Raw genomic sequence first — 21,803 nt, forward strand, 5'->3', positions numbered from 1 at the left:
AAATAGTCTGCTTGCCTCAAAATCCAGACTGAATCACATTTCAATGGTGGAGTGAAACAGAACTTAATTCAGTCTGGATTTTCAGGCTAGGAGTCTGCAGTCCAATGCTAATCCACTGGAAGAGTCAGTCAGTCACTGCTTCTAATGTTTTCATGTGAATGCTACCCTTAGCAGTCAGTACAGCATATGATTTGGAGACTGATGTCTCACTGAAGTGCAGTGAAATGGATTGCTTGTTTCCTAACGGGCAAGGTGAAAGCAGGAGACTAAACAAACCAATAAATTATCTTTCTCCTCCCATTTCAATCGTTTTCCCCTTTTCTAAAATTAGCTTTTGTATGGCTGGTTTGACATCTGCTGTAATTTTGTATCAGGGGATTCGGGATTTCTTCTGTCATGATGGAAATGAGATCTCTGGTGGAGGGGATAGATGCCAGCATTGCATCTGCAGCAATAGAACTAGAATTAACATAGTTTTCAAAGTGTAGCTGTAGTGTTAGCAGTGCAGCTAGCCAGGCGTGCAGCTACAGTACTGGATTAAATGAGCTTCAGTGTAGTGGTTAGCATTTAGCAGTACAGCTGTCCAGGTGTGCGGGTTTAGGACAAATGGAGCTCCCACCGAACAGGAAGCTGCACCCTCACCCCTAAGTAATAAAACATTCTCTAATTTAAGATGCTATAGATTGCTCTATAATCAATACACTCCATTTACCTTTCCCCAAATCAAGTCAAATAGGCACCTCGAAAGTTTCTCACAGAGAATCAATCAATTCCACAGACAATTATGGTTGAAACAGTGCCATGTCTCTCTAATGAGTCACTGAGTCCAAGGTGCTAAAGGAGCTCTGTAAACTTGACCCCCTGAAAACATCTGGGTCAGATAGTTTAGACCCTTTCTTCTTTAAGGTTGCTGTTCCTATAATCACCAAGCCCATCTCTGACCTTTTGAACCTGTCTCTCCTTTCTGGGGAGGGTCCCATTGCTTGGAAGGGAGCCACGGTTAGTCCTTTATTTAAGGGGGAATATTAAGAGGATCCTAACTGTTATAGGACTATTTCTATTCTGCCCTGTTTATCAAAAGTGTTGGAAAAACTTGTCAATAATCAACTGACTGGCTTTCTTGATGTCTATAGTACTCTCTCTGGTATGCAATCTGGTTTCCGCTCAGGTTATGGATATGTCACTCTCGAGCACCTAGATGTTCTTTACCATTCGGCCGTTAGATTTGCCACCAAAGCTCCTTATAAGACACATCACTGCACTCTATAGTCTTCTGTAAACTGGTCATCTCTGTATACCCGTCGCAAGACCCACCCACTGGTTGTTGCTTATTTATAAAACTCTCTTAGGCCTCACTCCCCCCTATCTGAGTTATATACTGCAGCCCTCATCCTCCACATACAACACCCGTTCTGCCAGTCACATTCTGTTAAAGATCCCCAAAGCACACACATCCCTGGGTCGCTCGTCTTTTCAGTTCGCTGCAGCTAGAAACAGGAACGCGTTGCAACAAACACTCAAACTAGACAGTTTTAACTCAATCTCTTCATTTGAAGACTCAATCATGGAAACTCTTACTGACAGTTGTGACTGCTTTGCGTGATGTATTGTTGTCTCTACCTTCTTGCCCTTTGTGCTGTTGTCTGTGCCCAACAATGTTTGTACCCTGTTTTATGCTGCTACCATGTTGTGCTGCTGCCATGTTGTGTTGCTACCATGTTGTTGTTGCTACCATGTTGTTGTCATGTTGTGTTGCTACCATGCTATGTTCTCTTAGGTCTATCTGTATGTAGTGTTGTGTTGTCTCTCTTGTTGTGATGTGTGTTTTGTCCTATATTTTTATTTCATTTATTTGTATTTTTAATCCCAGCCCCCGTCCCTGCAGGAGGACTTTTGGCTTCTGGTAGGCCGTCATTGTAAAGGAGAATTTGTTCTTAACTGACTTGCCTAGTTAAATAAAGGTTAAATAAAAAAATACAAATAATGGATAGTCGAATAAAAGACATGAGCTGGCGCACACACAGAGAAAATTATTTTATGTAGAGGTGCTGACTAACGGCGAATAAACTATAAGCTATTAAAATAGAGTTGCACACTCTATATGTAAACTCCCTGTCATTTATTGGGTAAATGACCTCTCTTTTTTATGTAGCTTATCTCTAATGGTTAGTAACATCGAATGAAACACATCAGACTTTGAAATCTATTAAATATTCTTATTCTGAGACTCTTAGTGAATACGGCCCTAAATGATTTGGATATGTGAAAGCACGGGTTGTAATAGAGGGTAAAGGCACTTAAATGCTATTTAAGCACCATTTTATTTGGTGAATTAAAACGTTTAGTGCATCTCTGGGTCAGTGTACCACGGAGGGGTCATTAAACGGATTTAGAGATGGATAACGTTACAATTCTAGGCCTATTGATTACTCAGGTCACCTTCATTATTAGCATGCACTGCATAATGTGCACACCCTTCACACACACGTGCATGCACATGAACACTATAGGCCCTACAGGGCTAGAGCTTGTTGATGCTGTTAGCTGCCATTTAGGCAAACCAAACTGGAGAGTTTAGTGTCCTGATGTGTCGCTCAAACGCATCCATTTAGTGAGTTGTTAGTTGATGAAGGCCCTGGCTGTGGTGTAAAGTGCTACTGGGGTACTTAACATGCGGATCCTAAGAAAGCTGTGAGCTGCACCAAGTCTGTTGTATCTGCAGGTACAGCACTTTGTCAGCCTCTAGTCTTTCAGCTTCTCAGCGCCTGGTTAATGCTGACAGCTGACAGACACCAGGACATTTTCTGTTAGCCTGACTAGGTTCTGTCCAGCCAGCTGCTATGGACAGTGAAAACAACATTTTCGTTTCTGTATTACTGGGAATTCATGTCATTTTTTTGAAGTTGATCATCAAGCAATGTTTGTACTTTTGGTTCACGATTTGTGAAGAATCTTTATAGGCTTGGTAAAGGATTTGTGAAGCATCTGTATAGGCTTGATCAAATATATGTGAAGTTTTCATTAAGCCATATGAGTTATTATAACATTATAAAGGACTCTGCATTATACCTACCTGCAGGCAATAAGTATAGTGTTACTAAGGAATGTTTCCTCTGAAGCGGGGACAGCTTATTCTACTTGTAGTTATCCTGATATGCGTTCAGTAAGGTAAATAGTAGCAAACGTAGGCTAACACAGTTCCTTTGTTTTGTGTCAGCCGTGAACATTTGCTAACGCTAGCTAACAGTCTGAGGTAGTGTGAGACGAATGGAAGTGTCTGTTTCAGGTCTAAACTGTCAGTACAAATAATCAAGTGGCCATGTAGGCTTTTTCTACATGTAGTAGGAATAGCAAAGTTTTTTTTCAGTTGATAGCTAAAGAGCCACAGTAATAATTACAAAAAGGAGGTATATATTTGCAGCTTCACTGTAACATTTTGGAATATTCATTCAAATCTTTCAACTGGAATTGTTACTAAGCAACATGTTTGCCGCAAACAATGGCCTAACGGATACAGTAAATCCAGTGTGGCCCACTGCAACGCTCTGAACATTCCACCATGCTTAATAAACCCCAGTAGTCATTCAAAAAATGTCTGTGAGGAGATTTGGTTTGGTGTCTCTGAACTGTTGTCTTTTTTTCCCCATCACATTATCCTTTTTTACACGAATATGATTGACCTATTAATTTGTATGAATGTCATCATGGTTTTATCTTCTTATATGTCTACTTTTCTTCTGTTGGATCATGCTCACGTCTTTATTTTCTTCCTCATCCCCCTGTTTTGTTCTGTTTGCATGGTCCCTCCCCCTTCTCTGTCTGTGTTTATTTGTGGAACGTGAAGAACTGGAACCGTCGAGCTGTCACTCAAGTAGGCCTTTCGTTATCAAACCCACTTTGATTGAGTTGGTTTGGGTCAAAATATGATTATAATGATATGATAAAACATTATTTTCACATTTGCAATTGATAAACACAGACACATAGTTGACCGTATGTGCTGTGTCATCCAGGATAAGTTAAAACTTAAACACACACACACACACGCTCCACTCAAATGGATTTACATAAATTGACATAAACAATATGGTCTTTCATATAAATACATGTTGTGTGATGTATCACCCTGTTTTTACAAATGCATGTTTTTTTCTGTACTCTGTTCATGATTCAGATAGAAATCACAGATGGTGAGTTGAATGGAATACATGTTGATTTCTGTCACATCTCTAATGTGTTAGATCATATTTTTTTGTGTTGAGTATACGACTCCAAAGGAAGTCTTTCTTTCCTTCAGATTTACCCCTGGAACTTGGCAATGGTGTTTTGATTGAATTCATGAATAAAGACCCTAGCTAGTTGTCTTGCAGTAAATGAATGCTACAAGTTCAGTGTGAGGTTATATCGACTGGGTGCAAGTCTATGGCTTGTATCACAGCTGCTTGAGTACACCCTCATTTTATAGTCATAACATCCCATGAATATTATTAACGTCTAGGAAAGACTTCTTGATGCCAGCACACACATTCAGTATCCAAGGACTCCCTGGGAAACAGTGGCAAATGTTATAGAGTGGACTATCCTGGTTGAGAGAATAGTACATGCATACAGACACATACATTTTGTCAACATGTTGAGATATGTTTCAGTCTCACGAGAATGCAGTTCTAGGTTTGTTCATACTTTGAGTAATGGCTCCTAAGCTACAGGTCCACCCTTCAGTTTCCATAGAACGTAAACATTATGTCAACCTTTGCCTGATCTTTCTCTCTCTCAGGGGATCAGCAGTCTGTTCAGTTCTCTGAAGGTTGTCCGGTTGCTGCGCTTGGGCAGAGTAGCCCGTAAACTGGACCACTACATTGAGTATGGAGCCGCCGTCCTCGTCCTGTTGGTGTGTGTCTTCGGCCTGGCTGCCCACTGGTTGGCCTGCATCTGGTACTGTTCTGTTAAGACTGATTTACTGTATATTAAAGATAGACTCAGTGAAATGACGTTGACACGAGCAGCACCGCAGCTATTGCGATAGCACAGCTCTCACACAGTCACACAAAGTATCTGCGCATGTGCAGGGGTTCACTTCACGTTGTTACAACGTGGTAGGTATGGGACCAAAATAGCAGAGAAGTTTAGCCTTGTGCTTCAACACTCTTAGTTGTTGCGGAAATGTACTAACTATGCTGTTAACTTTGTGCATCTTCGTCATATCGCTGAGTCTACCTTTAATGGGTTATGACAGTACCCAATTCTCTTATCCGGGAACTGGCACACCTGATTTAACTTGTCAAGAGCTTGACGATTAGACAACAAAGATGTGAACCGTCTGTTGGTCCCCGAGGAGAGAGTTGGCAAAACATGTTATAGGAGTTAATAATGTGATATGAAGTCATTATGTTGGTAACATGCAAATAAACTGTTATCCTATTATTCATATAAATTATCACAATGGCCAAAACAATCTGGCTACTGTATTTGTTAATTGCATATTCCTTCAGTGTTTCCGTTCCTCTCTGATCCCCAACTGTGGCATGCTTTTTTCTACTACACCTGATTTAATTCATCAACAAGATTAGTTGTGGATTAGTTTACAAGTTGCTATTCGTGGATTAGAACAAAAATGCTAAGTGAAATGACTGGGGAGTTACTCAGTAGCGGATTGAGAAACACTGCCTTTAAAAACGGTCATGCTCTGTAGTGTTGACAGTGTAATGAAGGAGAAGTATGTTTCTGTTTCTCTCCCGCAATGTTTTGTAACTTTCGTCTTACTCCCTTAAGCAAAGTGAACAAACCTCTAACCTGTGTGGTAGAGGCAACCCTAACGCTGTCCTTTCCCTTTCCCCTAAACCTGATCCTGAACCCTAAACCTGAACATGAACACTTTCTCATCTCAACCTAACAGGTACAGCACCGATCTTGTTTTGGTTCTTGTCTAACTGGGCTTTAACAATAAAAAGGATGCAATTTTGTAGCAGACCTCCATTGTCCTACCAAGAGTTGCTGAATATCTTTTAATCTTGACTAACTATAACAGGTACAGCATCGGTGACTATGAGGTGATAGACGAGGAGACAGGCATCCTGCGGACAGACAGCTGGCTGTACATGCTGGGGGAGACAGTGGGCTCGCCATACCGCTTCAACGCCAGCGGCACAGGGAAGTGGGAGGGCGGCCCCAACAAAGACTCGGTCTACATCACATCTCTATACTTCACCATGACCTCTCTGACCAGTATAGGGTTCGGAAACATCGCCCCCACCACCGACGGAGAGAAGATCTTCGCTGTCGCCATGATGATGATTGGATGTAAGTATATGGGACTACATGTTTTTCTGTCATGATATAAGGTGGTGTTTCCCAATCCTCTCCTGGAGTAACCCCAGCCAGTCCACATTTGATGCATTCCAGAACTAGCACAGTTGATTTGGGTAATGAGGGGTTTAGGTGGCCATTTGAAACAGCTGTGATAGTTCTGGAATACATTGAACTGTATTGTTGTTTAAGGGCTTGTAAGTAAGCATTTCATGGTGAGGTCTACACCTGTTGTATTCAGCGCATGTGACAAATAAAATGTTATTTGATAAAATATGTGGACTGGCTGTGGGTACTCGAGGAGAGGTTTAGGAAACACTGATTTAAGTGCCCTCTGTGGCATTTTCCCCATGTGGTAGCATTATGAATGAATTAATTAATGAGCCCCTCTCATGTCTCATGATGGAATGTTGTTGTTAGAATTGAATTAATTGGTTATAGATAAGTGAAACACTGGAGTAGCACTGCTTTGGTAATATGAATTGATTAGACCAATCCATCAGCTCATAGCCCCTTAAAATGTCTGCATCGATGACCCTGCACTCTATCCAGACAGGAAACAGGGAGCACATCAAACACTCTTTCGTCCTCAAAACCATGCTCTAACACAATTTGTGTAACAACGGTTATTTACATAACAAAGGCATGAGCATTTGAAGAGTTTCATTCCAAAGTGCTATATATCTATTTTCAGACATTTTGGTAAATACATATATATTTTTTTACAACTTTTGAAAGAGATTGGTGTGTTTTTTCACCATCTAATCATGAACGATATACATGTATTTGTTTGAAATCTATCACTTGATGGTTTCTTTTCAGAGAGAAAAATAATCATGTTTTGTTGCAAAACGCTATGTATCCCCCTCACTCTCAGAGAATAGTACTATAGGTTTTATACAGTGAAATGTGACAAATAACTACATTTTTAATAAAGAACTGTACAAATGATACATTTGTGACATCAATATTTAAAAATATATATTTTTAAAGAATCAGTACAGTAATATGAAATCTGTATGTAAAATATTTGCATTTGACATTTTAGTCATTTAACAGATGATCTTATCTAGAGTGACTTACAGTTAGTTCATTCATCTTCAGAAAGCTAGGCGAGAAATCAACATATCACATTCAAATATACAGGATAAGTACCTTCCATTCCAACTTAACAATGGATATAGCGTTTTGCAACCAAAACCCATTTTAATACACAAAAATCAAAAATCTATGAATCAAAAAATCTGAGAATAGTAAAATTTTTCCACAAACATGAAGGTACCCATTCCCCAATCATTTCGGATGAAAAAACACAAATGTGAAAAATTGGTGGATATAGTGTTTTGGAACGAAACTCTTCAATTTGTATAGAGCAAGTAATGCGTCTGCCGCTCATGAGCTGTTTGAAAGGTTAATTCAGGGTTGATGAGATTCAAGTAGTCTTTCATCTGTCTCATCCTTACTGTATCTCTCAATCTCTTCAACTAAATGGCTGTTGTTACTGTAACTCTGATAATCATGAATATCATATCTGTCAAAGTGGTTATGGAAAGATGTAGGGAATGATCGTACCCCATCCATCCTTTTGTATTCCATCCATCCATTTCATTTCCTCCATCCTATTCAAGTAAGGTTACTTCTAAAGACAGCCAGAGACTGACATACGCAGACAGAAGCATGCAATATAGAGCAGACATGTTATTTTTTTTTACCATCAGGCTCATTGGCTCTCAGTTGTGGTAGTAGCAGTGGGGGAGTAGCAGCAGCAGGAGAACCTGGGGAAATATACTAGGCAGTCAGTGGCGGTTGGTGCCTTTCAAGATTAGGGAAGGCATGGTCTTATTTCTATTACAGCATATTGAAGGACTGTCATTCATATTCCATTCACCCAGCTCAATGTAACATCGATAGGTTTAGGCTACTACATGATACTCAAATTTGCCCTATACCCATTATGAGGTTGCCACAACCTAGCCTACGAATTAAAGTTTATAATGTACACTACCATTCAAAAGTTTGGGGTCACTTAGAAATATCCTTGTTTTTGAAAGAAAAGCAAATGTCCATTCAAATAACATCAAATTGATCAGAAATACAGTGTAGACATTGTTCATGTAAATTACTATTGTAGCTGGAAACGACTGATGTTTTATGGAATATCTACATAGGCGTACAGAGGCCCATTATCAGCAACCATCACTCCTGTGTTCCAATGGCACGTTGTGTTAGCTAATCCAAGTTTATCATTTTAAAGGCTAATTGATCATTCAATTATTTTGCAATTATGTTAGCGCTGCTGAAAACTGTTGTTCTGATTAAAGATGCAATAAAAATTGGCCTTCTTTAAACTAGTTGAGTATCTGGAGCATCAGCATTTGTGGGTTCGATTATAGGCTCAAAATGTCCAGAAATAAATAACTTTCCTCTGAAACTCAGTCCATTCTTGTTGTGAGAAATGAAGGCTATTCCATGTGAGAAATTGCCAAGAAACTGAAGAGTTCGTACAGCGCTGTGTACTACTCCCTTCACAGAACAGCACAAACTGGCTCTAACCAGAATAGAAAGAGGAGTGGGAGGCCCTGGTGCACAACTGAGCAAGACGACATGTACATTAGAGTGTCTAGTTTGAGAAACAGAAGCCTCACAAGTCCTCAACTGGCAGCTTCATTAAATAGTACCCACAAAACACCAGTCTCAATGTCAACAGTGAAGAGGTGACTCGGGGATGCTGGCCTACTAGGCAGAGTTACAAAGAAAAAGCCATATCTCAGACTGGCCAATAAAAATAAAAGATTTCGCCTCGGAGTCGCCTCTGTTCACTGTTGATGTTGAGACTGGTGTTTTGCGAGTACTATTTAATGAAGCTGCCAGTTGAGGACCTGTGATGCGTCTGTTTCTCAAATTAGACACTCTAATGTCCTCTTGCTCAGTTGTGCACCGGGGCCTCCCACTCTTTCTATTCTGGTTAGAGACAGTTTGCTCTGTTCTGTGAAGGGAGTAGTACACAGCGTTGTACGAGATCTTCTCGCATGGAATAGCCTTTTCTCAGAACAAGAATAGACTGGCGAGTTTCAGAAGAAAGGTCTTTGTTTCTGGACATTTTGAGCCTGTAATCGAACCCACAAATGCTGATGCTCAAGATTCTTGAGAACAGATATAGCCCTTGGTTCACCCCAGACTTGACTGCCCTTGGCCAGCACAAAAAACATCCTGTGATGTTCTGTATTAGCATCGAATAGCCCCCGCGATATGCAACTTTTCAGGGAAGTCAGGAACCAATATACTCAATCAGTTAGGAAAGCTTTTTAAAACAGAAATTTGCTTCCTGTAGCACTAATTCCAAAAGGTTTTGGGACATTGTAAAGTCTATGGAGAATAAGAGTACCTCCTCCCAGCTGCCCACTGCACTGAGGATAGGAAACACTGTCACCACTGATAAATCTACGATAATCGATCATTTCAATAAGCATTTTTCCACATGTCTAACCCTACGCCAGCCAACATCTCAGTACCCCCTGCAGCAACTTGCCCCAGCCTCCCTCGCTTCTCCTTCACCCAAATCCAGACAGCTGATGTTCTGAAAGAGCTGCAAAATCTGGATCCCTACAAATCAGCTGGGCTAGACAATCTGGGCCCTCTCTTTCTAAAATGATCCGCCAAAATTGTTGCAACCACTATTACTAGCCTATTCAACCTCTCTTTCGTATCGTCTGAGATCCCCAAAGATTGGAAAGCTGCCGCGGTCATCCCCCTCTTCAAAGGGGGAGACACTCTAGACCCAAACTTTTGTAGACCTATATCCATCCTGCCCTGCCTTTCTAAAATCTTCGAAAGCCAACTTAACAAACAGATCAGCGACCATTTGGAATCCCACAGTACCTTCTCCACTATGCAATCTGGTTTCCGAGCTGGTCATGGATGCACCTCAGCCACGCTCAAGGTCCTAAACGATATCATAACTCCATCGATTAAAGACAGTACTGTGCAGTCGTATTCATCGACCTGACCAAGGCTTTCGATTCTGTCAATCACCGTATTCTTATCGGCAGACTCAATGGCCTTGGCTTCTCAAATGACTGCCTCGCCTGGTTCACCAACTACTTCTCAGATAGAGTTCAGTGTGTCAAATCGGAGGGCCTGTTGTCCGGACCTCTGGCAGTCTCTATGGGGGTGCCACAGGGTTAAATTCTCGGGACGACTCTTTTCTCTGTATATATCAATGATCTCGCTCTTGCTGCTGGTGATTCTCTGATCCATCTCTACGCAGACGACACCATTTGGCCTTTCTTTGGACACTGTGCTAACAAACCTCCAGACGAGCTTCAACGCCATACAACACTCCTTCTGTGGCCTCCAACTGCTCTTAAATGCTAGTAAATCTAAGTGCATGCTCTTCAACCGATTGCTGCCCGCACCCTCCCGCCCGACTAGCATCACTACTCTGGACGGTTCTGACCTAGAATATGTGGACAACTACAAATACCTAGGTGTCTAGTTAGACTGTAAACTCTCCTTCCAGACTCACATTAAGCATCTCCTATCCAAAATTAAATCTAGAATTGGCTTCCTATTTCGCAACAAAGCCTCCTTCACTCATGCTGCCAAACATAGCCTCTTAAAACTGACTATCCTACTGATCCTTGACTTCGGCGATGTCATTTAGAAAATAGCCTCCAACACTCTACTCAGCAAACTTGATGTAGTCTATCATAGTGCCACCCGTTTTGTCACCAAAGCCCCATATACTACCCACCACTGCGACCTGTATGCTCTCGTTGGCTGACCCTCACTACATATCCGTCGCCAAACCCACTGGCTCCAGGTCATCTATAAGTCTTTGCTATGTAATGCCCCGCCTTATCTCAGCTCACTGGTCACCAGCAACACCCACACCAGCAACACCAGCAGCACTCGCTCCAGCAGGTATATTTCACTGGTCATCCCCAAAGCCAGCACTTACTTTGGACACCTTTCCTTCCAATTTTCTGCTGCCAATGACTGGAACGAATTGCAAAAATCACTGAAGCTGGAGACTTATATCTCCCTCACTAACTTTAAGCATCAGCTGTCAGAGCAGCTTAACGATCACTGTACCTGTACACAGCCAATCTGTAAATAGCACACCCAACTACCTCATCCCCATATTATTACTCACCCTCTTGCACCCCAGTATCCCTACTTGCACATTATCATCTGCACATCTATCACTCCAGTGTTAATGCAACATTTTAATTATTTCGCCTCTATGGCCTATTTATTGCCTTACCTCCCCACTCTTCTACATTTGCACACACTGTACATAGATTTTTCTATTTTACTTTTCTATTGTGTTATTGACTGTACGTTTGTTTATGTGTAGCTCTGTGTTGTTGTTTGTGTCATGCTGCTTTGCTTTATCTTGGCGAGGTCGCAATTGTAAATGAGAACTTGTTCTCAACTGACCTACCTGGTAAAATAAAGGTGAAATAAATAAAATTAATTCTCAACTAGTCTAAAGAAGGCCAGTTTTATTGCTTCTTTAACCAGAACAACAGTTTTCAGATGTGCTAACTAATTATGTGCTAACTAACATAATTGCAAAACAATTTTCTAATGATCAATTAGCCTTTTCAAATGACAAACTTGGATTAGCTAACACAACGTGCCATTAGAACACAGGAGTGATGGTTGCTGATAATGGGCCTCTGTACGCCAATGTAGATATTCCATAAAACATCAGCCATTTCCAGCTACAATAGTTATTTACAACATTAACAATGTCTACACTGTATTTCTGATCAATTTTATGTTATTTTAATGGACAAAACATTTGCTTTTCTTTCAAAAACAATAACATTTCTAAGTGACCCCAATCTTTTGAACGGTAGCGTAGGTGCACAGGTCGAGAGACAAATTGGAGTAATCAAGGTGACAGACAGTGACAAATTCATTACCACCTTGCACACTCTTGCCTGTATCTAGCTGATCAGGGGTGTAATCATTAGTCCAAACAGTTGCAAAATGTTTCATTTTGAAACAAAATCACGAGTTTCTATTGGACAAATTCAGTTAGGTCCCTCCCCGTTTTGTTCAGTTTGCGTGCATTTAAGAAACGTTTTGCAACAGAATCGGCGGATTGAATACACCTCTAATTACCAGCACACATATTTAATTTTCATAGCAGCCACAAACAGCATCATCACTTTGTTCATTGTATAAATCTCCTTCTCGCATCTATGCGCTCTCCTCCTCTCATCGTTTCCCTTCACTTGTGGACTTCAGTACACAACACAACAGCTGTCTGTAACCATGCACAAAAACGTCTCCAAGCCAAACCTTCATATCCATATTCATATCATAACCATTTACCCCTACACACCCTACATCATTGTCACCATATTAACGTTATAGTCAACAAACTAGAACTAACGCGTTAGTAAACCCACAATCAAATCCATGTGTACAATCACGCAGTACAGTGTACAGCAAGCAGTTTAGCAGTTACACCGGTGGCAATAAATTAATATAGCCAAGATCTTGACTTGGAAGAGTTGCAGTGTTAGATAGCCTTAGCCAGCTAGCTAACATAAATAGCATTCCTCTCTGTTTGAGCCTCCTAGGTTTTGTAATGAAGTCAATGTACCTAGAGGAGGATGCAAAATAGCTGTCCTCTGGCTACACCATGGTACTACCCTAGAGGGTGCTGTTGAGGCTACTGTAGACCTTAATTGAAAAACTGTGTTTTAATCAGTTATTTGGTACAGTTTTATCTAAAAAAATATAAATATATATTTTAATGAAATTCACTGAGTAGGATGTTCCTCCTCTGATGATATCCACTATATGCATTGCAGGATCAATTGAACCGAGCACTATCCTACAATCACTCACTGTCTCAGCTGGTCAGACCATATAACCTACCTAGTGCATTACTTTTGACCAGAGCCCTATCGAACGTTGTCAAAAGTAGTGCACACATAGGGAACAGGGTGTCATTTGGGATGTGGATCCTGTTTTGCTCACTACTTTACAGCACTTACAGAACAGCGGGTTCAGATGCACTTGCCACACCTCCTGCATCCCTTTCCATGGTGAAAGACAAAGAGAGATACTTCTGTCAGAGTTACTCGATGCCAGTGAGAGGTACAACGATTGCACACTTGAAATAATTGATACACACTCCAAGAGTTAGGGTTGTGTATTGCAGGGGTACCCCGATACTATTTAGAATGGCAGCTCACACAAATTTCCTAGGTGGCAAAGGTTCAGATTAATATTATAATTTATTTGCGTAATAACAAATCCCTACCTCGGAACCCATGTTACACCAAACTGTTCAAACTGTTCACAACCCTCTTGTTGCCGGAGAGAAGAAAAAAAAAATAAAGCTTTTTTATAAGCTAATTTCTTGCAATTCTTCTCATTTTGCCATGGGAAGGAGAGAAAATCTTGCAGTTTTAAAACAAATTTCCTGCAATTCTACACATTTTGCCATGTCATATGTGTGTTCATATGATACCAGGAGTCAAGGCCCCTGGGCATGCAATCTGGCCATGATAACCACAAGATTTACACAAATAGAATTATATTCTATTGATCTGAATCGAAAGAAGCTGAGAAAAGTAACAGAAGATACAAGTGGAATGACTACTGTATGATTCCATCCAGTTTAAACCGTGACTGACTATTCCATTATTCTCACAATTCTATTTTTACCATCTGCGGTGGATTGGTGTTGGCAGCAGCCGAAGATCACATCAGTGACAAGAGGATTATACAGCTGTCGTGTCACTATGGCAACGGTTGGCCTGGGACCTTTTTGGGTTTGTGACAACTGTCTGTTAATTGTCTTCAAAGGAAGACAGCTGTTGGTGTATTCCATTTAAATCATTGTCACCGATAGAGCTGTGGTGCTACACCAAGATCTGATGGATAGGTGGAGAGATTCGGGTGAAAGAGGGATATGCGGCACTAACATATACACTGAGTATACCAAACACTAGGAACCCCCCCTTAACCGGTCTTGTCCCCTTCATCGACACTGATTGAAGTGGATTTAACAAGTGACATAAATAAGGGATCATAGCTTTCACCTGGTCAGTCTATGTCATGGAAAGAGCACGTGTTCATAATATTTTGTGCGCTCAGTGTATACTGTACCTCAGAATATTAGGACTGTAGGATGCCTAGGAAAAGGATGTTTGGTAACTCTTTACTCTAGGTGTCTGTCTTTGTTATAATGTGTTATGTAGCTGTTATAAAGGCTTTATTTCATAAGGACACCTACAGTAAAGTTTTACCGGATGTTTAATGCATAGTACAGGTACAGTATATTCTGTAGGCTATGTTTAATGTTCACCGTATACTGTATGTTCATTTTTTTGTGGCTGGTTGCAGTTTGAGTATGAACATTTGCATAATTGTCACATCATATGAAATATTGATTTGCTGATGCATACATATCCCCAGAGGGACAATGACATAGCTGTTGACGAGCCAGCAGCATTGCATTGACCACACACACACACACACCGACCGACCGACCGACAGACCGACACACACAGACAGACAGACAGACAGACAGACAGACAGACAGACAGACAGACCAGACCAGACCAGACCAGACCAGACCAGACCAGACCAGACACACACACACACACACACACATCCAGCAGTACTAATTCGTTTCTCACTGCCTTTGATCCCATGCCATACATGTTCAAGGTGTTACCTTGCATCCAGTCCAAGCTCCAGGTATTACCTTGCATCCAGTCCAAGCTCCAGGTGTTACCTTCCATCCAGTCCAAGCTCCAGGTGTTACCTTCCATCCATTCCAATCTCCAGGTATTACCTTCCATCCAGTCCAAGCTGCAGGTGTTACCTTCCATCCAGTCCAAGTTCCAGGTGTTTATCTTCCATTCAGTCCAAGCTCCAGGTGTTACCTTCCATCCAGTCCAAGTTCCAGGTGTTTATCTTCCATTCAGTCCAAGCTCCAGGTGTTACCTTCCATCCAGTCTCCAGGTGTTACCCTCCATCCCGTCTAAGCTCCAAGTGTTACCTTCCATCCAGTCCAAGCTCCAGGTGTTACCTTCCATCCAGTCCAAGCTCCAGGTGTTACCCTCCATCCAGTCCAAGCTCCAGGTGTTACCTTCCATCCAGTCTCCAGGTGTTACCCTCCATCCAGTCCAAGCTCCAGGTGTTACCTTCCATCCATTCCAAGCTCCAGGTGTTACCTTCCATCCATTCCAAGCTCCAGGTGTTACCTTGGATCCATTCCAAGCTCCAGGTGTTACCTTCCATCCATTCCAAGCTCCAGGTGTTACCTTCCATCCAGTCCAAGCTCCAGGTGTTACCTTCCATCCATTCCAAGCTCCAGGTGTTACCTTGGATCCAGTCCAAGCACCCCTAGTAACATGTCTTACTCTGCATTTACATTTTTCATTTAGCAGACAGTCTTACCCAGAGCAGCTTAAGCAGGCTTTATGATTATGAAACTAAATGTGGATATTGTAGAGTCTAACCCAGTGGGTAGAGTCTAAAACTGGTTGCAGTTACAGTATATCAGGCGAATGTCTTTGGTCAGGTTGTGTATTGAGAGGGATTTTGATATTGTAATTATTAAGGACACTTTTTATATATCTATTAGTGACCGTGCAGAAAACATGTCTTTACCTGATTATAATCTGTTTTTTCTGACCACAACCACATTATTACATTTTTCAGGCACCTCTGTCATCATAAATAAAGAGAGAGAGAGCTCTAGTCTACAGTAGAGAGGATAGAGAGAGCTCTAGTCTACAGTAGAGAGGATAGAGAGAGCTCTAGTCTACAGTAGAGAGGATAGAGAGAGCTCTAGTCTACAGTAGAGAGGATAGAGAGAGCTCTAGTCTACAGTAGAGAGGATAGAGAGAGCTCTAGTCTACAGTAGAGAGGATAGAGAGAGAGCTCTAGTCTACAGTAGAGAGGATAGAGAGAGCTCTTGTCTACAGTAGAGAGGATAGAGAGAGAGCTCTAGTCTACAGTAGAGAGGATAGAGAGAGCTCTAGTCTACAGTAGAGAGGATAGAGAGAGCTCTAGTCTACAGTAGAGATGATAGAGAGAGAGCTCTAGTCTACAGTAGAGAGGATAGAGAGAGCTCTAGTCTACAGTAGAGAGGATAGAGAGAGCTCTTGTATACAGTAGAGAGGATAGAGAGAGCTCTAGTCTACACTAGAGAGGATAGAGAGAGAGCTCTAGTCTACACTAGAGAGGATAGAGAGAGAGCTCTAGTCTACAGTAGAGAGGATAGAGAGAGATCTAGTCTACAGTAGAGAGGATAGAGAGAGCTCTAGACTACAGTAGAGAGGATAGAGAGAGCTCTTGTCTACAGTAGAGAGGATAGAGAGAGCTCTAGTCTACAGTAGAGAGGATAGAGAGAGCTCTAGTCTACAGTAGAGAGGATAGAGAGAGCTCTTGTCTACAGTAGAGAGGATAGAGAGAGCTCTTGTCTACAGTAGAGAGGATAGAGAGAGCTCTAGTCTACAGTAGAGAGGATAGAGAGAGCTCTAGTCTACAGTAGAGAGGATAGAGAGAGAGCTCTAGTCTACAGTAGAGAGGATAGAGAGAGCTCTTGTCTACAGTAGAGAGGATAGAGAGAGCTCTAGTCTACACTAGAGGGGATAGAGAGAGCTCTAGTCTACAGTAGAGAGGATAGAGAGAGCTCTAGTCTACAGTAGAGAGGATAGAGAGAGCTCTAGTCTACAGTAGAGAGGATAGAGAGCGCTCTAGTCTACAGTAGAGAGGATAGAGAGAGCGCTCTAGTCTACAGTAGAGAGGATAGAGAGCTCTAGTCTACACTAGAGAGGATAGAGAGAGAGCTCTAGTCTACAGTAGAGAGGATAGAGAGAGCGCTCTAGTCTACAGTAGAGAGGATAGAGAGAGAGCTCTAGTCTACACTAGAGGGGATAGAGAGAGCTCTAGTCTACAGTAGAGAGGAGTACTGGAGTCAATGGACTTTGTAGTATCTGATCTTCATCTTCAAACGCAGCAGTGACAACCTGATGATATAATATTCTGTCACATGCGCAATGTAGACAGCACACAGCATGCAGGAAAAATGTAACCTTTATTTATGCAGAGAAGTCCCATTCAGCTGTGCTTCAAATCTGCTGGCAGAATTACTCTTTTATAGCGAACGGACAGACAGAAAGGATTTTGCATGTTGCTGTAGGGCTCTTTCGATAAGAACAGCTCCAAGCTTAGTTTTGTATGACAATAAGGGATATCGCACCAATATGAGACAATTTTGTATTTCCGTAATGAATGGTAGGGACACCATTTTACAATAACAGCTTTGTTTTGGAAAGCTACAAAAAAAATGAATTGTGAGTGTTAGTTCACGAAGGAAGGGGGTGGGGGGGATTATTTCAAATACTCTTTGAAGAGGTAGGGTTTCAGAAGATTGGCAGGGGCTCTGCTGTCCTAGCTTCTGGGGGAAGCTGGCTCCACAATTGAGGTGCCAGGACAGAGAATAACTTGGACTGGGATGAGCGGGAGCTGCCTTCCCGTAGGGGTGAGAGGGCCAAGAGACCAGAAGTGGCAGAACAGAGTGCTAGGGTTGGAATGTAGGGTTTGAGCCTGAGATACCCAGCCCTGAGAGGGTGAAGGTGGATCTGATGGTTCACGGTGTTGAAACCAGCAGATACAGTGCCGTGCGAAAGTATTCGGCCCCCTTGAACTTTGCGACCTTTTGCCACATTTCAGGCTTCAAACATAAAGATATAAAACTGTATTTTTTTGTGAAGAATCAACAACAAGTGGGACGACATTTATTGGATATTTCAAACTTTTTTAACAAATCAAAAACTGAAAAATTGGGCGTGCAAAATTATTCTGCCTCTTTACTTTCAGTGCAGCAAACTCTCTCCAGAAGTTCAGTGAGGATCTCTGAATGATCCAATGTTGACCTAAATGACTAATGATGATAAATACAATCCACCTGTGTGTAATCAAGTCTCCGTATAAATGCACCTGCACTGTGATAGTCTCAGAGGTCCGTTAAAAGCGCAGAGAGCATCATGAAGAACAAGGAACACACCAGGCAGGTCCGAGATACTGTTGTGAAGAAGTTTAAAGCCGGATTTGGATACAAAAAGATTTCCCAAGCTTTAAACATCCCAAGGAGCACTGTGCAAGCGATAATATTGAAATGGAAGGAGTATCAGACCACTGCAAATCTACCAAGACCTGGCCGTCCCCCTAAACTTTCAGCTCATACAAGGAGAAGACTGATCAGAGATGCAGCCAAGAGACCCCAAGCGACTTACAGCTGTAATCGCAGCAAAAGGTGGCGCTACAAATTATTAACTTAAGGGGGCTGAATAATTTTGCACGCCCAATTTTTCAGTTTTTGATTTGTTAAAAAAGTTTGAAATATCCAATAAATGTCGTTCCACTTCATGATTGTGTCCCACTTGTTGTTGATTCTTCACAAAAAAATACAGTTTTATATCTTTATGTTTGAAGCCTGAAATGTGGCAAAAGGTCGCAAAGTTCAAGGGGGCCGAATACTTTCGCAAGGCACTGTAGATCTAGGAGGATGACATGCACTGTCAACTATGGGACCTTATATAGACAGGTGCCTTTGCAAATCATGTCCAATCAATTGAATTTACCACAAGTGGACTCCAATCAAGTTGCAGAAACAACTCAAGGAACCAGGAAGCTCCTGATGCTCAATTTCGAGTCTCATAGCAAAGGGTCTGAATACTTATAGAAATAAGGTATTTCTGTTTTTCTAAAAACCTGTTTTCGCTTTGTCATTATGGGGTATTGTGTTGATTGATTGATTGATTGATTATTGTGAGATTGATATGGAAAACAAATAATTTAATCAATTTTAGAATAAGGCTGTAATGTAACAAAATGTGGAAAAGGGGAAGGGGTCTGAATATTTTCCGAATGCACTGTATGTACATATAAGTAGGGGTCAAGTGACTAGGCAACAGGATAGATAATAAACAGTAGCAGCAGCATATGTGATGAGTCAAAATAGTTAAGGCACTGACAGACAGATGGGGTGGCCCATTCATTTTCAATGAAGGCTAGGCAGGGGGTGAAACTCTATCAAGGCGGAGCGGTTGGCGGTGCTCGGGCCCATGGAAGCCGCTCAGCCGAGATGGAGAAAATAGGATTTTGCTCTATTTTTCAAGTTGTGCCGGCATTGTTTTCCAATCACAGTATAAAACGTAGCCTGCGTTGTGATACCTCAGCACGTATGTCCAACAGTGGGACCAGCTAACTTGCCGACTCTAGCTAGCTAGCTGGCTAACACTATCAGTTTACAGTCTCACGTTTAACAATAAAAATCCATGTTTTCGAATCAATTTTTTATTAGTAATTCTGTTGCATGTAAATATGTTTTTATGCATGCTTATGTTGTTAAAGCAATACTTTTTTTGCACGTTAATAACAGTTGTTTATTTTGTTGCTACGGGCACTGGCGGCTGTCACCCTTGTGTATGTGTGTGCGTGCATGCTAAGCCGCTTTGACTAGAGGGAAAAGTGGTGTACTTGGCGGGGTACTCGGCGATATTCCGCTGTCTGTCTGAAAAGTGCTTTTGTGCAAAAAGGGTCAATGCAGATAATCCGGGTAGCTCTTTTGATAAATGATTTAGCAGTCTTATGGCTTGGGGATAGAAGCTGTTCCAGACTTGGTGGATCGGTACCGTTTGCCGTACGGTAGTAGAGAGAACAATATATGACTTGGGTAGCTGGAGTCTTTGACCATTTTTAGGGCCTTCCTCTTACACTGCCTGGTATAAAGGTCCTGGATGATAGTGAGCTTGGCCCCAGTGATGTACTGGGCCATACACACTACCCACCGTCTTGCGGTGATGCAGCCAGTCAACATGCTCTCAATGGTGCAGCTGTAGAACTTTTTGAGTATTTGAGGGCCCATGCCAAATCTTTTCAGCCTCCTGAGGGGGAAGAGGCGTTGTCGTGCCTTCTTCACGACTGTGTTGATGTGTGTGAAGCATGTTAATTCCTTAGTGATGTGGACACACAGGAACTCAAGGAAATCCACTCCACAAGTGCCCCGTCGATGTGGATGGGGGCGTGCTTGGCCCTACGAATACCCTCTTCATAATGTATTATAGGCATATTTACAAGGATATTCATAGGAAGTGTTAAGTTCATTTGTACTGTATGCCTTTTCATACGTGAATGTCGGGGATATTATGGGCACATCAATTCATGTACATTCCCAGGTTTTTTGTGGATGGTAGCTGTTCTCTGTCTGAGTCATACATGTCCTATTAGCTCAGGTCTTTGAGGTAGGTGTTTGAGGTTAGAGCATTGTGCCAGTAACCAACACGTCGCTAGTTCGAATCCCAGACACGACAAGGTGAAAAATCTTTCGATGTGTCCTTGAGCAAGGCACTTAACACTAATTGCTCCAGGATCGGCGTTGATAATTGCTGAGCTTGGCCGTGACCCGTCTGTTAGGGTGTCTCAAGGAGACTTGGGATATGCAAAAAACATATGTGTATAATACACACTTGTACATGTATTAAATTGGACAAATATAAGCGCCCAACAAATTATTATTGTTGTTATGATTCTGATTCTGTTGTTATGATTCTGATTCTGTTGTTATGATTCTGATTCTGTTGTTATGATTCTGATTCTGTTGTTATGATTCTGATTCTGTTGTTATGATTCTGATTCTGTTGTTATGATTCTGATTCTGTTGTTATGATTCTGAAATAACAGTATAGTTTATATGGCTGCTTTGAGAAATGGCTTCTATTGTAGTGGTGACAGGTCCTTACTCATGATCTACTGCTCCCCCCCGCCCCCTTTCACAGTGAAGAGGTGTTGATGTCGGTCTACCCCTATTGAGAGTTGGGGCAATTAAATGTTTTGTCATACCTGTAGTATACCACGGCTGTCAGCCAGTCAGCATTCAGGGCTCGAACTACCCAGTTTATAATAACTTTTCTTCTAAAGTAAAACCATACCTCCTCGGATTTATTTTAGCTAAAATAAGCATGAAATTCAAATAGCTTTTTACACAGAAAACTGACTAAACCCTCCATTTCCCAATTTGAGTAGAACTAATTGGTAAGGCTATTGTTATTCTGCAGAGAGCAGGGATTGGTTCTAAAGCATAGAAAGTGTATGTGTGCACGTGTGAGAGAGAGTGAGAGCTGACCTTTTCAAACCTTTTTTACTTTAGTTTATTTCGTAAATATTTTCTTAACTCTATTTTCTTAAAACTACATGGTTGGTGAAGGGCTTGTAAGTAAGCATTTCACGGTAAGGTCTACACCTGTAGACCTCACCCCCCAGAACACACACAAGCTCTACCCTAACAGGTTCGCACATCCCCACACACATATTACACTAATTAATAATAGTGAAAGATGACTACCATGTATATTTTCGCTGTTCTAATTACGTTGGTAGCCAGTTTATAATAGCAATAAGGCACCTCAGGGCTTTGTGATATATGGCCAATATACCTGAGGGCTTTA

At 41.6% G+C, this 21,803-nt stretch overlaps 1 protein-coding gene across 2 annotated transcripts in view; it reads left to right on the top strand.

Moving 5' to 3' along the window:
* LOC110502619 (voltage-gated delayed rectifier potassium channel KCNH1) overlaps positions 1 to 21,803 on the top strand; it is an 89,031-nt gene that overhangs the window by 18,112 nt on the left and 49,116 nt on the right. The window contains exons 9-11 of one of the 2 annotated variants that reach the window (XM_090217131.1): positions 3,845 to 3,871; positions 4,778 to 4,935; positions 6,029 to 6,300. In XM_090217131.1, the coding sequence (XP_090073257.1) occupies positions 3,845 to 3,871; positions 4,778 to 4,935; positions 6,029 to 6,300 (457 nt within the window). The remainder of the gene's footprint in view (positions 1 to 3,844; positions 3,872 to 4,777; positions 4,936 to 6,028; positions 6,301 to 21,803) is intronic. The other variant, XM_090217130.1, reaches the window with a different exon arrangement.

This window comes from Oncorhynchus mykiss, chromosome 23 (genome assembly GCF_057628025.1).
Source record: "Oncorhynchus mykiss isolate SJ-2025 chromosome 23, ASM5762802v1, whole genome shotgun sequence".
NCBI classification, from domain to species: domain Eukaryota; kingdom Metazoa; phylum Chordata; class Actinopteri; order Salmoniformes; family Salmonidae; genus Oncorhynchus; species Oncorhynchus mykiss.